The sequence below is a fragment of the Babylonia areolata genome, chromosome 16 (assembly GCF_041734735.1).
Source record: "Babylonia areolata isolate BAREFJ2019XMU chromosome 16, ASM4173473v1, whole genome shotgun sequence".
NCBI lineage: Eukaryota > Metazoa > Mollusca > Gastropoda > Neogastropoda > Buccinidae > Babylonia > Babylonia areolata.
In genome coordinates this window covers 2681668-2697812 of record NC_134891.1, presented here as the reverse complement: position 1 = coordinate 2697812, position 16145 = coordinate 2681668, and the positions used below count along the sequence as shown (strand labels likewise).

At 44.4% G+C, this 16145-nt stretch overlaps 1 protein-coding gene across 1 annotated transcript; it reads left to right on the top strand.

The window, feature by feature from the left end:
- Positions 1-9166: 9166 nt before the first annotated feature.
- Positions 9167-12592, top strand: LOC143290722 (uncharacterized). The gene is made up of 2 exons (XM_076600238.1): positions 9167-10032; positions 12531-12592. The coding sequence occupies exon 1, from the start codon at positions 9167-9169 to the stop codon at positions 10025-10027; it is 861 nt and encodes a 286-aa protein (XP_076456353.1). The 3' UTR covers positions 10028-10032; positions 12531-12592.
- The last annotated feature ends 3553 nt before the right edge of the window (positions 12593-16145 follow it).

The following is a 16145-nucleotide window of genomic DNA, read 5'->3' as shown; positions in this document are numbered from 1 at the left end:
ACTCACATTGTCAGAGCGCGAAGGTATTTGCCAGTCAACCGGCTCATCTACAAAGCATGAGAGCCCTAAGCACAACTGTTGGGGAGGAGGATAACACAACCAACAACAACAGTCACCGCTTGCAGCAACAGAAACAATGAGGGTGTCTCGCAAGGCGACACACTTCAACCGCGTCCGTCAACAATGGACAGGCACCCCCTGCTGTTTAAACACCGTCTCCCGGTGACTGTAGTACGCCCTGTCTGCAACAAGTGGACCCTCGAAAAACATAACCCTAGGGGCTCTCTCTCTCTCTTGTGTGGTTCAGTAGAGCTCGATGCAGTCTTTGTTGGACATAGGGTTCACCTTCTATCCCTTGGGGGTTGGAATATAAAGTCCGTGGGCGATCGCCAATTAAAAATGAGCAGAGGGATGGGAACAATTGACATGTACTTGTCAAAGGCTTATGGCAGGTCTTGGATGTGCTTCGTTACTTCTGAATGCTTACCATCTCTCTCTCTCTCTCTCTCTCTCTCTCTCTCTCTCTCTCTCTCTCTCTCTCTCTCTCTCTCTCTCTCTCTTCAAAACGAAATGCACTCTGTCTCCGTGGGTTCAGCTGTCTCTGCCTATCTGCCTGTCTATGTCTGTCCCTCAGTTCAATTTGGTTTGACGTCTGTTCACAATATGTGACAGTGGACACCCCCACACCCACCTACACACACACACCCACACCCACACAACCACATACACACCCCCACCTTCCCACCTACCACACACTAAAATACAGCAACAACATTTTAATCAAAGTCTAACAAAATGCGACACTGGACACACACACACACACACACACACACACACACACACACACACACACACACACACACCAATCAACCAACCACCCGTTGTCACCCGCAATATAGGTGAGACCCACTTGAGACCACTTGAGAACCCTGCTAAATGGTCACCAAAGAAATCCCAACTCGGAACGTCCATGAACAACAACGCCCAAGGCCTAAAGTGGCCACTGGCAAAGAGAAGCCACCACCGACCAATCAGAAACACACGTCCTCCGACTTTGAATGGGGACTAATGAAGCCACCATTGGATGTGGACAGACAGCAACGCTCAAGGCATCAACAAAGCCTGTCCCAAACTTCGGCCCTTCAGCCACAGTGTCGCCTTTCCCTGCTGTATCCTTTGTGTTGTCAGCGTCAGCCAATCATGTTGGAAAATGCTGGGCAGTCTCATATACAGTCCTGCCTGAAACCACTATAAAGCAAGATTCGTTTGCCAGGAATGCTTTGCTGTGTGTGATGTGTGGATGAGGTCTTCGTTTCGTCAGTTGTTCACTGCTTTGCTGTGCTGCTGTGGCCTCCGCATTTACACTGCTAAGCATTCTGGTGATGCCTAAGTTGTATCATCTGCGTTCTGGTGACGCCTGAGCTGTATATTATCTGTGTTCTAGTGACACCTGAGCTGTACTATCTGTGTTCTGACACCAGAGCTGTATCACCTGTGTTCTAGTGCTGGAGCTGTATTATAACTGGTGCCGGAGCTGTACGATCTGTGTTCTGGTGGTGCCTGGATCCACCCTGCCTGTGTTCCATAGCCAGTACTCTGTCACACGTCTGTGCTGCTGACACTGCCTGCAGTCCTTGGCACGGCCACACAATGTCGATGCACTTCCCGGCCAAGTCAGCCCCACCACGCACTGCCCCCAGGACCTCAGCTCCCTGGAACTGGAACACCAGGACAGACCTTCCCTGGAACAGGACAGACATTCCCGGGAACAGAACAGACTTTTCCGGGAACAGGACAAACTTTCCCAGGAACGGACCACACTTTCCCTTGAACAGAACAGACTTTTCTGGGAACAGAGCAGACTTTTCTGGGAACAGGACAGACTTTCCTAGGAACAGGACAAAGTTTCCCAGGAATGGAACACACTTTCCCTTGAACAGAACAGACTTTTCCGGGAACAGAACAGACTTTTCCGGGAGCAGGACAAACTTTCCTGGGAACAAAACAGACTTTTCTGGGAACAGGACAGACTTTCCCGGGAACCAGGCAGATTCTTTCCCTGGAACAGGAACAGACTTTCCATGGAACAGGACAGGGAAACAGGACAGATTTTCCCAGAACAGGACAGACTTTCCCTGGAACTGGAACACCAGGACAGACTTTCGGAACGTGCCACATCAAAGTCGTGGCAGACGTCACGGCAAACACTTCCATCCCTACCCTTCCACGGATCCAGCCTTCTGTGGTAGCCCCAGCTGGACCAGGCAGCCCGAAAGAACCTGCTACACTTACCAGACAACGGAAGACTATTCCAAGTATTGGACGCAGGCTGACCAAGTGTCGTTCTTCCTGGAGAAACAGAAGGAAGAACAGGAGGAAAACGCATGGGGGACGACAGAGGAGAAAGCCATGTCCAACACAGACTGCATCGAGGTCTACTGGACCTCGGAAGAGAGAGAGAAGGACAGCTGGACTTCAGCAAAAGAACGGCCCAGGGCAGAGCACACAGAGCAGTACTGGACAACTGCCTAGTAGAAGTAAGTGTTGGTTGAAATAATCTTTAATTGTTCAACAATACACATGATTACAATGCAATCAATGACAAAGGAGCATCAACAAGCTTAAAGCTTATACTGTGCTCACAACATTGCACTTCAATTTTAACATGATGGCTGATGAACCATATTATCAATTGTATCAAATAACATTCATAACAGTAAGTAATGAAATAATGAAATAAAACAAATAAACAAACTACATAATATAGTAAAATAATGCTAATATCAATATTAACATGAGATTAAATTTATCATCACCAGAGTAATCAGCCTGATAGAAGAGAAACACAAAGGAAAAAAAGAAATTTAGAAGAATGGTGGGTAAGGTGGTGGGGGAGGGGGAACAGAGGGGAGAGGAGAAATTCTGACAGATCATTGACCAGTCAATTCAACTTTGAATATTTGGTCAGTCAAATAAATCCAACACATATTTTACGAATAGAATCATGTTGTAGCCGTTCTTGGCAATACTTTCTATGCTAAAATCTATTTGAATCCGAGATAAACTGGTAAACAGTTTGAAATATGAATAGATTAATTTGTATGATTTTGGAGAACGGGATCTCCATGTAAGAAGAAGGAAGTGTTTGTATAGAGTAGGATGTAGATGAATGCCAGTAATACTAATACTACTGATAATAATACATTGAAAAATATTAATGTAGTTTTTGTATTGGTGTTATTTGTACGTTCCATCAAGCATATAAACGCTGAAAATAAGTGTATGCACCTTTGAATGAACGTGGGAATGTGCGTCTTTTATTCATTTATTCGTCTGCAAGTTGATGGAAACGGTTGTGATATTGTTTTGAAGCTTGCGATGTATGATGGAGAGGTTAGACACTGTGCTGGGTGATGTGGTCACAGGAATGTTAAAACACTGGTAAATTTTACATGTAAAAAAACTGACATGTCTGGATTTTAAAAAAAAAGTTTTCATTGATGTTTTCTGTTTGGCTGAAAAATTTATTTTTTTTCAAAACTTGTGAATTTTACAACGAAAGAAAGAAGTCTCACTTTGACTGGCATAGCCTTTTAATCATGAGTATGCTACACGAACTATACAAAACACATGAAATGTACAAACAATGATGCTATGAGAGTGAATGATTAACAAAGAATAATGAGTTGTAACTCTCTTCAAACAGAAGGTACACAACTTGAAGCCAATGCTGCACATGCTATCGATTCAGCTAGTACATGGATATATAAATAAAAGGTGCATTGGAACTGCGGAAAGGAAGAAAAATATATTAAGATGGTCTGTTGTTGTTGTAGCTGTTGTTGTCGTTTGTTTGTATGTTTTGTGGTAGCAATGGATTTCATGGAACATTTCATTCTGACCTCCCTTTAGATGTAGTCAGGGGAGAGTAGGAAACCAGTACCCACATCAGCACACAGGAGACAGTGGGTCTTTAACTCCCCATAATCAGTGACATCAACACACAGAGGACAGTGGATCTTTAACACCCCACAGTCAGAGACATCAACACACAGGAGACAGTGGGTCTTTAACTCCCCACAGTCAGTGACAACAACATACAGGAGACAGTGGGTCTTTAACTCCCCACAGTCAGTGACATCAACACACATAGTCAGTAGGACAGTGGGTCTTTAACTCCCCACAGTCAGTGACATCAACACACAGGAGACAGTGGGTCTTTAACTCCCCACAGTCAGTGACATCAACACACATAGAACAGTGGGTCTTTAACTCCCCACAGTCAGTGACATCAACACACAGGACACAGTGGGTCTTTAACTCCCCACAGTCAGTGACATCAACACACATAGAACAGTGGGTCTTTAACTCCCCAGTCAGTGACATCAACACACAGGAGACAGTGGGTCTTTAACTCACCACAGTCAGTGACATCAACACACAGGGGACAGTGGGTCTTTAACTCCCCACAGTCAGTGACATCAACACACAGGAGACAGTGGGTCTTTAACTCCCCACAGTCAGTGACATCAACACTCAGGGGACAGTGGGTCTTTAACTCCCCACAGTCAGTGACATCAACACACATAGAACAGTGGGTCTTTAACTCCCCAGTCAGTGACATAAACACACAGGAGACAGTGGGTCTTTAACTCCCCACAGTCAGTGACATCAACACACAGGGGACAGTGGGTCTTTAACTCCCCACAGTCAGTGATATCAACACACAGGAGACAGTGGGTCTTTAACTCCCCACAGTCAGTGACATCAACACTCAGGGGACAGTGGGTCTTTAACTCCCCACAGTCAGTGACATCAACACACATAGAACAGTGGGTCTTTAACTCCCCACAGTCAGTGACATCAACACACAGGGGACAGTGGGTCTTTAACTCCCCACAGTCAGTGACATCAACACATAGGAGAAAGCAGGGATGGAGGTGTGTGCAGACCTGATTACACGTGTGTTCTGTCCTGTTGTTCTTCAGGCCGGAGTGGATTCCTGGATGGCTCAGTGGGTAGACCGCTCAGCTCCACACACAGAGTTGTGGGTTCCAGTCCCGGGCATCCATCCTCAGCACTTCAGCCCACTGCAGACCGCCCCCTCCCGCCCCTGCCCCCCACCCGGACAGACATCCAGGACTCACCCCCATGAACGACACAACCGTCAGCGAACCAGGCCCCCAGCTGTGGACAAGCTGACCGCTAGTTGACGGACGCAATAGCCGAGTGGTTAAAGCGTTGGACTTTCAGTCTGAGGGTGTAGTGACTGACTGAAACGTTGCAAAGCTTGCGGTTGAGCATGTCTTTGTAAAGGGTGTAAAAGGTTGTGGATTTGTATGGAAAGTAAAAGAGGAGATTAGTTTAATTGCTGCCTGTTCACCGACCACAAACTGTACATGAATTTTGAATTAAGGCCTACTACGGCGCGCGTGTGTATGTGTGTGTGTGAAAGAAATACCTTTGTACATTATTTCAAAATGGATTCATAATAATGAGATACAGAATCACTAGCAAAGTGATACTTTTTTTGCGATAATATAACTAAAGACGAATTCTAAAAAAAAATATAATAAAAAATTATAAAAAAACACAACAAAAAACATGATGAAAAATACATCTCTTAGGTCGTGAAGTGATGTGAAGCGAAGTTGTAATTAATAGAATGAAGGTGATACGAATTGAAATGATGTGATTAATAAATGGAAAATTAAGAAAGTACATTTACGTTTCTGCCTTCATTTTGGTCTCTGATGGTGTGTGTGTGTGTGTGTGTGTGTGTGTGTGTGTGTGTGTGTGTGTGTGTGTGACAGAGACAGAGACACAGAGACAGACACAGAGAGAGAATGCATGCTACTGATTGATTACTTTAAACTGAATGTTCTCAGTACACCCCACACCCACCACTTCTCTCTCTCTTTCTCTGTCTGTCTCTCTCTCTGTCTCTCTCTCAGGATCTCTAACTCACCCTGACTTGAGCACCCCCCCCACGCCTCCTCCCCCCCGCCCCTCCGCACCCCACCCACACACACATACACCCACCTACACACTACACACTACACCCTTCCACTCCCCCCTCCCCCCTCCCCGCAGTATACTGTGTCGCCAGAGGAAAGCGTTCAGCACGGTACAGTACTTGTGACTGACTGCTGCCGCGCCGATGCTGATCGGTAAGTAGGTCACTGCGGCAGACAACTGATTCTGAACAGAAAGCTAGGAACAGAGCTCTTTGGGGTCAAAAGGAAACAAACATTTTCAATTTCATGTATTTTATACTAAATTGGTAGAAGACGCAAATCCGCTTTTATGAATGCTTTCCAGTTTTTTACCATTCATGACATATCATAAAGCATGAAATCGGTATTATAGCAACTGCAAAGGTGAATTTACGAAGGCAGCAAGGGATCATTTAGTTCGTAAGTACAATTTTGTTGATAATTTACGCAATGCATAACTACCTTGGATATACTCCATGCTCTGCTTATTAACATGTAGAATATAAATATCTAGGTATGTGTTAACCCGGTTCGGCTTCAATGAACATTATCGGCACTCTGTCCAGACAATAAATTCGGAAATGTATGGAGAGCAGATGATATCATGTCTTGATGTGAAAAGAACGGTATGAAATACTTTTTTTTTTTTTTTAATGAACCAGTATTTACAAATGTGACACAGATAGAGAGAGTGCGTGTGTGTGTGCACGTGCATGCACATGTGTGTATGTGTGAGTGTGTGTGCGGGTGCGTGCGTGTGTACATGTGTGTGTGTGTGTGTGTGTGTGTGTGTGTGTGTGTGTGTGTGTGTGTGTGTGTGTGTGTGTGATCCTTTCGATTTAATGTCTTTCCACTTTGAATGTATGGATGCGTGCACATGTGTGTGTGCATCTGTGTGCATGTACGTATTAGTAAAATGGGGTAAAATTCAAAATATACAAAAAAGATAAATAATGAGTAGAAAAAATTTGAACCTTTAACCATCCACACTACTTTTTCGGTGATTGCTTTTTCTCATGTGCAGCCGTGTACATACCTGTGCATTTGTGTGTGTGTGTGTGTGTGAAAGAAAAACCTGTCTTTGTTCATTATTTCAAAATGGATTCATAATAATGTGATACAGAATCACTAGCAGAGCGATAGTTGTTTTTTTTGCGATGATATAACAAAAGACGACTTCTGAAAAAAAAAAAAAATAATAATGAAAAATACATTTCTTAGGCTGTGAAGTGATGTGAAGCGAAGTAGTAATTAACTGAATGAAGGTGATACAAAATGAAATGATGTGATCAATAAATGGAAAATAAAGTACATTTACGTTTCTCCCTTCATTTTTGTCTCTGTGTGTGTGTGTGTGTGTGTGTGTGCGTGTGTGTGTGAGAGAGAGAGATAGAGAGAAGGAGAGAGAGACAGAGACAGAGGGAGTGGCCTCCAGTCCTTAGTGCTGACTTCAAGGGTGTGCCTTCTAACCAGCAAGGGCGATAGGTGTGAAATTACTCACATTGTCAGAGCGCGAAGGTATTTGCCAGTCAACCGGCTCATCTACAAAGCATGAGAGCCCTAAGCACAGCTGTTGGGGAGGAGGATAACACAACCAACAACAACAGGCACCGCCTCAGCAACAGAAACAATGAGGGTGTCTCGCAAGGCGACACACTTCAACCGCTTCCGTCAACAATGGACAGGCACCCCCTGCTGTTTAAACACCTTCTCCCGGTGACTGCAGACGCCCTGTCTGCAACAAGTGGACCCTCGAAAAACATAACCCTAGGGGCTGTCTCTCTCTCTTGTGTGGTCCAGTAGAGCTCGATGCAGTCTTTGTTGGACATAATGTTCGCCTTCTCTCCCTTGGGGGCTAGAATATAAAGTCCGTGTGCAATTGCCAATTAAAATGAGCAGAGGGATGGGAACAATTGACATGTACTTGTCAAAGGCTTATGGCAGGTCTTGGATGTGCTTCGTTACTTCTGAATGCTTACCATCTCTCTCTCTCTCTCTCTCTCTCTCTCTCTCTCTCTCTCTCTCTCTCTCTCTCTCTCTCTCTCTCTCTCTCTCTCTCTCTTCAAAACGAAATGCACTCTGTCTCCGTGGGTTCAGCTGTCTCTGCCTATCTGCCTGTCTATGTCTGTCCCTCAGTTCAATTTGGTTTGACGTCTGTTCACAATATGTGACAGTGGACACCCCCACACCCACCTACACACACACACCCACACCCACACATCCACATACACACCCCCACCTTCCCACCTACCACACACTAAAATACAGCAACAACATTTTAATCAAAGTCTAACAAAATGCGACACTGGACACACACACACATACACACACACACACACACACACACACACACACACACACACACACACACACACACACACACCAATCAACCAACCACCCGTTGTCACCCGCAATATAGGTGAGACCCACTTGAGACCACTTGAGAACCCTGCTAAATGGTCACCAAAGAAATCCCAACTCGGAACGTCCATGAACAACAACGTCCAAGGCCTAAAGTGGCCACTGGCAAAGAGAAGCCACCACCGACCAATCAGAAACACATGTCCTCCGACTTTGAATGGGGACAAATGAAGCCGCCATTGGATGTGGACAGACAGCAACACTCAAGGCATCAACAAAGTCTGTCCCAAACTTCGGCCCTTCAGCCACAGTGTCGCCTTTCCCTGCTGTATCCTTTGTGTTGTCAGCGTCAGCCAATCATGTTGGAAAATGCTGGGCAGTCTCATATACAGTCCTGCCTGAAACCACTATAAAGCAAGATTCGTTTGCCAGGAATGCTTTGCTGTGTGTGATGTGTGGATGAGGTCTTCGTTTCGTCAGTTGTTCACTGCTTTGCTGTGCTGCTGTGGCCTCCGCATTTACACTGCTAAGCGTTCTGGTGATGCCTAAGTTGTATCATCTGCGTTCTGGTGACGCCTGAGCTGTATATTATCTGTGTTCTAGTGACACCTGAGCTGTACTATCTGTGTTCTGACACCAGAGCTGTATCACCTGTGTTCTAGTGCTGGAGCTGTATTATAACTGGTGCCGGAGCTGTATGATCTGTGTTCTGGTGGTGCCTGGATCCGCCCTGCCTGTGTTCCATAGCCAGTACTCCGTCACATGTCTGTGCTGCTGACACTGCCTGCAGTCCTTGGCACGGCCACACAATGTCGATGCACTTCCCGGCCAAGTCAGCCCCACCACGCACTGCCCCCAGGACCTCAGCTCCCTGGAACTGGAACACCAGGACAGACCTTCCCTGGAACAGGACAGACATTCCCGGGAACAGAACAGACTTTTCCGGGAACAGGACAAACTTTCCCAGGAACGGACCACACTTTCCCTTGAACAGAACAGACTTTTCTGGGAACAGGACAGACTTTCCTAGGAACAGGACAAAGTTTCCCAGGAATGGAACACACTTTCCCTTGAACAGAACAGACTTTTCCGGGAACAGAACAGACTTTTCCGGGAGCAGGACAAACTTTCCTGGGAACAAAACAGACTTTTCTGGGAACAGGACAGACTTTCCCGGGAACCAGGCAGATTCTTTCCCTGGAACAGGAACAGACTTTCCATGGAACAGGACAGGGAAACAGGACAGATTTTCCCAGAACAGGACAGACTTTCCCTGGAACTGGAACACCAGGACAGACTTTCGGAACGTGCCACATCAAAGTCGTGGCAGACGTCACGGCAAACACTTCCATCCCTACCCTTCCACGGATCCAGCCTTCTGTGGTAGCCCCAGCTGGACCAGGCAGCCCGAAAGAACCTGCTACACTTACCAGACAACGGAAGACTATTCCAAGTATTGGACGCAGGCTGACCAAGTGTCGTTCTTCCTGGAGAAACAGAAGGAAGAACAGGAGGAAAACGCATGGGGGACGACAGAGGAGAAAGCCATGTCCAACACAGACTGCATCGAGGTCTACTGGACCTCGGAAGAGAGAGAGAAGGACAGCTGGACTTCAGCAAAAGAACGGCCCAGGGCAGAGCACACAGAGCAGTACTGGACAACTGCCTAGTAGAAGTAAGTGTTGGTTGAAATAATCTTTAATTGTTCAACAATACACATGATTACAATGCAATCAATGACAAAGGAGCATCAACAAGCTTAAAGCTTATACTGTGCTCACAACATTGCACTTCAATTTTAACATGATGGCTGATGAACCATATTATCAATTGTATCAAATAACATTCATAACAGTAAGTAATGAAATAATGAAATAAAACAAATAAACAAACTACATAATATAGTAAAATAATGCTAATATCAATATTAACATGAGATTAAATTTATCATCACCAGAGTAATCAGCCTGATAGAAGAGAAACACAAAGGAAAAAAAGAAATTTAGAAGAATGGTGGGTAAGGTGGTGGGGGAGGGGGAACAGAGGGGAGAGGAGAAATTCTGACAGATCATTGACCAGTCAATTCAACTTTGAATATTTGGTCAGTCAAATAAATCCAACACATATTTTACGAATAGAATCATGTTGTAGCCTTTCTTGGCAATACTTTCTATGCTAAAATCTATTTGAATCCGAGATAAACTGGTAAACAGTTTGAAATATGAATAGATTAATTTGTATGATTTTGGAGAACGGGATCTCCATGTAAGAAGAAGGAAGTGTTTGTATAGAGTAGGATGTAGATGAATGCCAGTAATACTAATACTACTGATAATAATACATTGAAAAATATTAATGTAGTTTTTGTATTGGTGTTATTTGTACGTTCCATCAAGCATATAAACGCTGAAAATAAGTGTATGCACCTTTGAATGAACGTGGGAATGTGCGTCTTTTATTCATTTATTCGTCTGCAAGTTGATGGAAACGGTTGTGATATTGTTTTGAAGCTTGCGATGTATGATGGAGAGGTTAGACACTGTGCTGGGTGATGTGGTCACAGGAATGTTAAAACACTGGTAAATTTTACATGTAAAAAAACTGACATGTCTGGATTTTTAAAAAAAAGTTTTCATGATGTTTTCTGTTTGGCTGAAAAATTTATTTTTTTTCAAAACTTGTGAATTTTACAACGAAAGAAAGAAGTCTCACTTTGACTGGCATAGCCTTTTAATCATGAGTATGCTACACGAACTATACAAAACACATGAAATGTACAAACAATGATGCTATGAGAGTGAATGATTAACAAAGAATAATGAGTTGTAACTCTCTTCAAACAGAAGGTACACAACTTCAAGCCAATGCTGCACATGCTATCGATTCAGCTAGTACATGGATATATAAATAAAAGGTGCATTGGAACTGCGGAAAGGAAGAAAAATATATTAAGATGGTCTGTTGTTGTTGTAGCTGTTGTTGTCGTTTGTTTGTATGTTTTGTGGTAGCAATGGATTTCATGGAACATTTCATTCTGACCTCCCTTTAGATGTAGTCAGGGGAGAGTAGGAAACCAGTACCCACATCAGCACACAGGAGACAGTGGGTCTTTAACTCCCCATAATCAGTGACATCAACACACAGAGGACAGTGGATCTTTAACACCCCACAGTCAGAGACATCAACACACAGGAGACAGTGGGTCTTTAACTCCCCACAGTCAGTGACATCAACACACAGGAGACAGTGGGTCTTTAACTCCCCACAGTCAGTGACAACAACATACAGGAGACAGTGGGTCTTTAACTCCCCACAGTCAGTGACATCAACACACATAGTCAGTAGGACAGTGGGTCTTTAACTCCCCACAGTCAGTGACATCAACACACAGGAGACAGTGGGTCTTTAACTCCCCACAGTCAGTGACATCAACACACATAGAACAGTGGGTCTTTAACTCCCCACAGTCAGTGACATCAACACACAGGACACAGTGGGTCTTTAACTCCCCACAGTCAGTGACATCAACACACATAGAACAGTGGGTCTTTAACTCCCCAGTCAGTGACATCAACACACAGGAGACAGTGGGTCTTTAACTCACCACAGTCAGTGACATCAACACACAGGGGACAGTGGGTCTTTAACTCCCCACAGTCAGTGACATCAACACACAGGAGACAGTGGGTCTTTAACTCCCCACAGTCAGTGACATCAACACTCAGGGGACAGTGGGTCTTTAACTCCCCACAGTCAGTGACATCAACACACATAGAACAGTGGGTCTTTAACTCCCCAGTCAGTGACATAAACACACAGGAGACAGTGGGTCTTTAACTCACCACAGTCAGTGACATCAACACACAGGGGACAGTGGGTCTTTAACTCCCCACAGTCAGTGATATCAACACACAGGAGACAGTGGGTCTTTAACTCCCCACAGTCAGTGACATCAACACTCAGGGGACAGTGGGTCTTTAACTCCCCACAGTCAGTGACATCAACACACATAGAACAGTGGGTCTTTAACTCCCCACAGTCAGTGACATCAACACACAGGGGACAGTGGGTCTTTAACTCCCCACAGTTAGTGACATCAACACATAGGAGAAAGCAGGGATGGAGGTGTGTGCAGACCTGATTACACGTGTGTTCTGTCCTGTTGTTCTTCAGGCTGGAGTGGATTCCTGGATGGCTCAGCGGGTAGACCGCCCAGCTCCACACACAGAGTTGTGGATTCCAGTCCCGGGCATCCATTCTCAGCACTTCAGCCCACTGCAGACCCCCCCCTCCCGCCCCTGCCCCCCACCCGGACAGACATCCAGGTCTCACCCCCATGAACGACACAACCGTCAGCGAACCAGGCCCCCAGCTGTGGACAAGCTGACCGCTTGTTGACGGACGCAATAGCCGAGTGGTTAAAGCGTTGGACTTTCAGTCTGAGGGTGTAGTGACTGACTGAAACGTTGCAAAGCTTGCGGTTGAGCATGTCTTTGTAAAGGGTGTAAAAGGTTGTGGATTTGTATGGAAAGTAACAGAGGAGATTAGTTTAATTGCTGCCTGTTCACCAACCACAAACTGTACATGTATTTTGAATTAAGGCCTACTACGGCCGATTTCCCTCTCTCTCTCTCTCTCTCTCTCTCTCTCTCTCTCTCTCTCTCTCTCTCTGTCTCTTATTGTGTCTGGTAATGAATTATAGTTGACATATGATCATCCGACGGTTGATCCTTGATGTTGTGTGTTTGCTTTAATGATCTCAAGTCACATGGAATAACCTGTTCGTGGTGGTATTGGTTAAAAGGAATGTTGATTATTTTTTTGCATGTTGTAAAAAAATATAGCGCTGTCATGGATTTCAAATTTGAACCGTAAACCATCCAATATAGCGCTGTCATAGATTTAAAATTTGAACTGTAAACCATCCACACTACTTTTTTGGTGATTGTTTTTCTCATGTGCACTCGTGTACATGCCTGTGTGTTTGCGCGCGCGCGTGTGTATGTGTGTGTGTGTGTGTGTGTGTGTGTGTGTGTGTGTGTGTGTGTGTGTGTGTGTGAAAGAAACACCTTTGTACATTATTTCAAAATGGATTCATAATAATGAGATACAGAATCACTAGCAAAGTGATACTTTTTTTGCGATAATATAACTAAAGACGAATTCTAAAAAAAATTAAAAAAACAAAACAAAAAAAACCACAACAAAAAACATGATGAAAAATACATCTCTTAGGTCGTGAAGTGATGTGAAGCGAAGTTGTAATTAATAGAATGAAGGTGATACGAATTGAAATGATGTGATTAATAAATGGAAAATTAAGAAAGTACATTTACGTTTCTGCCTTCATTTTGGTCTCTGATGGTGTGTGTGTGTGTGTGTGTGGGTGTGTGTGTGTGTGTGTGTGTGTGTGTGTGTGTGTGACAGAGACAGAGACACAGAGACAGACACAGAGAGAGAATGCATGCTACTGATTGATTAAACTGAATGTTCTCAGTACACCCCACACCCACCACTTCTCTCTCTCTTTCTCTGTCTGTCTCTCACTCTGTCTCTCTCTCAGGATCTCTAACTCACCCTGACTTGAGCACCCCCCACCACCCCCCCCCCCCTCGCACCCCACACACACACACATACACCCACCTACACACTACACACTACACCCTTCCACTCCCCCTCCCCCCTCCCCGCAGTATACTGTGTCGTCAGAGGAAAGCGTTCAGCACGGTACAGTACTTGTGACTGACTGCTGCCGCGCCGATGCTGATCGGTAAGTAGGTCACTGCGGCAGACAACTGATTCTGAACAGAAAGCTAGGAACAGAGCTCTTTGGGGTCAAAAGGAAACAAACATTTTCAATTTCATGTATTTTATACTAAATTGGTAGAAGACGCAAATCCGCTTTTATGAATGCTTTCCAGTTTTTTACCATTCATGACATATCATAAAGCATGAAATCGGTATTATAGCAACTGCAAAGGTGAATTTACGAAGGCAGCAAGGGATCATTTAGTTCGTAAGGACAATTTTGTTGATAATTTACGCAATGCATAACTACCTTGGATATACTCCATGCTCTGCTTATTAACATGTAGAATATAAATATCTAGATATGTGTTAACCCGGTTCAGCTTCAATGAACATTATCGGCACTCTGTCCAGACAATAAATTCGGAAATGTATGGAGAGCAGATGATATCATGTCTTGATGTGGAAAGAACGGTATGAAATACTTTTTTTTTTTTTTTAATGAACCAGTATTTACAAATGTGACTCACGAGCCATGGCGCAGTAGACGTCAATTTAGCACACGCACACACACACACACACACACACACACACACACACACACACACACACACACACACACACACACACACACACACACACACAGATAGAGAGAGAGAGAGAGCAAGACTGCAAATGTTTTACTCTGTGTGTGTGTGTGTGTGCGCGTACACACATGTGTGCATGTGTGATTGTGTGTGCTGGTGCGTGCATGTGTACATGTGTGAATGTGTGTGTGTGTGTGTGTGTGTGTGTGTGTGTGTGTGTGTGTGTGTGTGTGTGTGTGTGTGATCCTTTCGATTTAATGTCTTTCCACTTTGAATGATATTAGACGTGTGATATGAGTCTGCCTGTTTGTGAGCATGCTTGTATGCATGTGTGCACATGTGTGTGTGTGCATGTACGTATTAGTAAAATGGGGTAAAATTCAAAATATACAAAAAAGATAAATGAATAGAAAAAATTTGAACCTTTAACCATCCACACTACTTTTTCGGTGATTGCTTTATCTCATGTGCAGCCGTGTACATACCTGTGCATTTGCGTGTGTGTGTGTGAAAGAAAAACCTGTCTTTGTTCATTATTTCAAAATGGATTCATAATAATGTGATACAGAATCGCTAGCAGAGCGATAGTTGTTTTTTTTGTGATGATATAACAAAAGACGACTTCTGAAAAAAAAATAATAATAATAATGAAAAATACATTTCTTAGGTTGTGAAGTGATGTGAAGCGAAGTAGTAATTAACTGAATGAAGGTGATACAAAATGAAATGATGTGATCAATAAATGGAAAATAAAGTACATTTACGTTTCTCCCTTCATTTTTGTCTCTGTGTGTGTGTGTGTGTGTGTGTCTGTGCGTGTGTGTGAGAGAGAGAGAGATAGAGAGAAGGAGAGAGAGACAGAGACAGAGGGAGCGGCCTCCAGTCCTTAGTGCTGACTTCAAGGGTGTGCCCTCTAACCAGCAAGGGCGATAGGTGTGAAATTACTCGCATTGTCAGAGTGCGAAGGTATTTGCCAGTCAACCGGCTCATCTACACAGCATGAGAGCCCTAAGCACAACTGTTGGGGAGGAGGATAACACAACCAACAACAACAGTCACCGCCTGCAGCAACAGAAACCACGAGGGTGTCTCGCAAGGTGACACACTTCAACCGCTTCCGTCAACAATGGACAGGCACCCCCTGCTGTTTAAACACCGTCTCCCGGTGACTGCAGTACGCCCTGTCTGCAACAAGTGGACCCTCGAAAAACATAACCCTAGGGGCTCTCTCTCTCTTGTGTGGTTCAGTAGAGCTCGATGCAGTCTTTGTTGGACATAGGGTTCGCCTTCGCTCCCTTGGGGGTTGGAATATAAAGTCTGTGGGCGATCGCCAATTAAAAATGAGCAGAGGGATGGGAACAATTGACATGTACTTGTCAAAGGCTTATGGCAGGTCTTGGATGTGCTTCGTTACTTCTGAATGCTTACCATCTCTCTCTCTCTCTCTCTCTCT

Excerpts from the sequence above, each read along its gene's own strand:
- LOC143290722 (XM_076600238.1), top strand. The coding sequence starts at position 9,167 with ATGTCGATGCACTTCCCGGCCAAGTCAGCCCCACCACGCACTGCCCCC.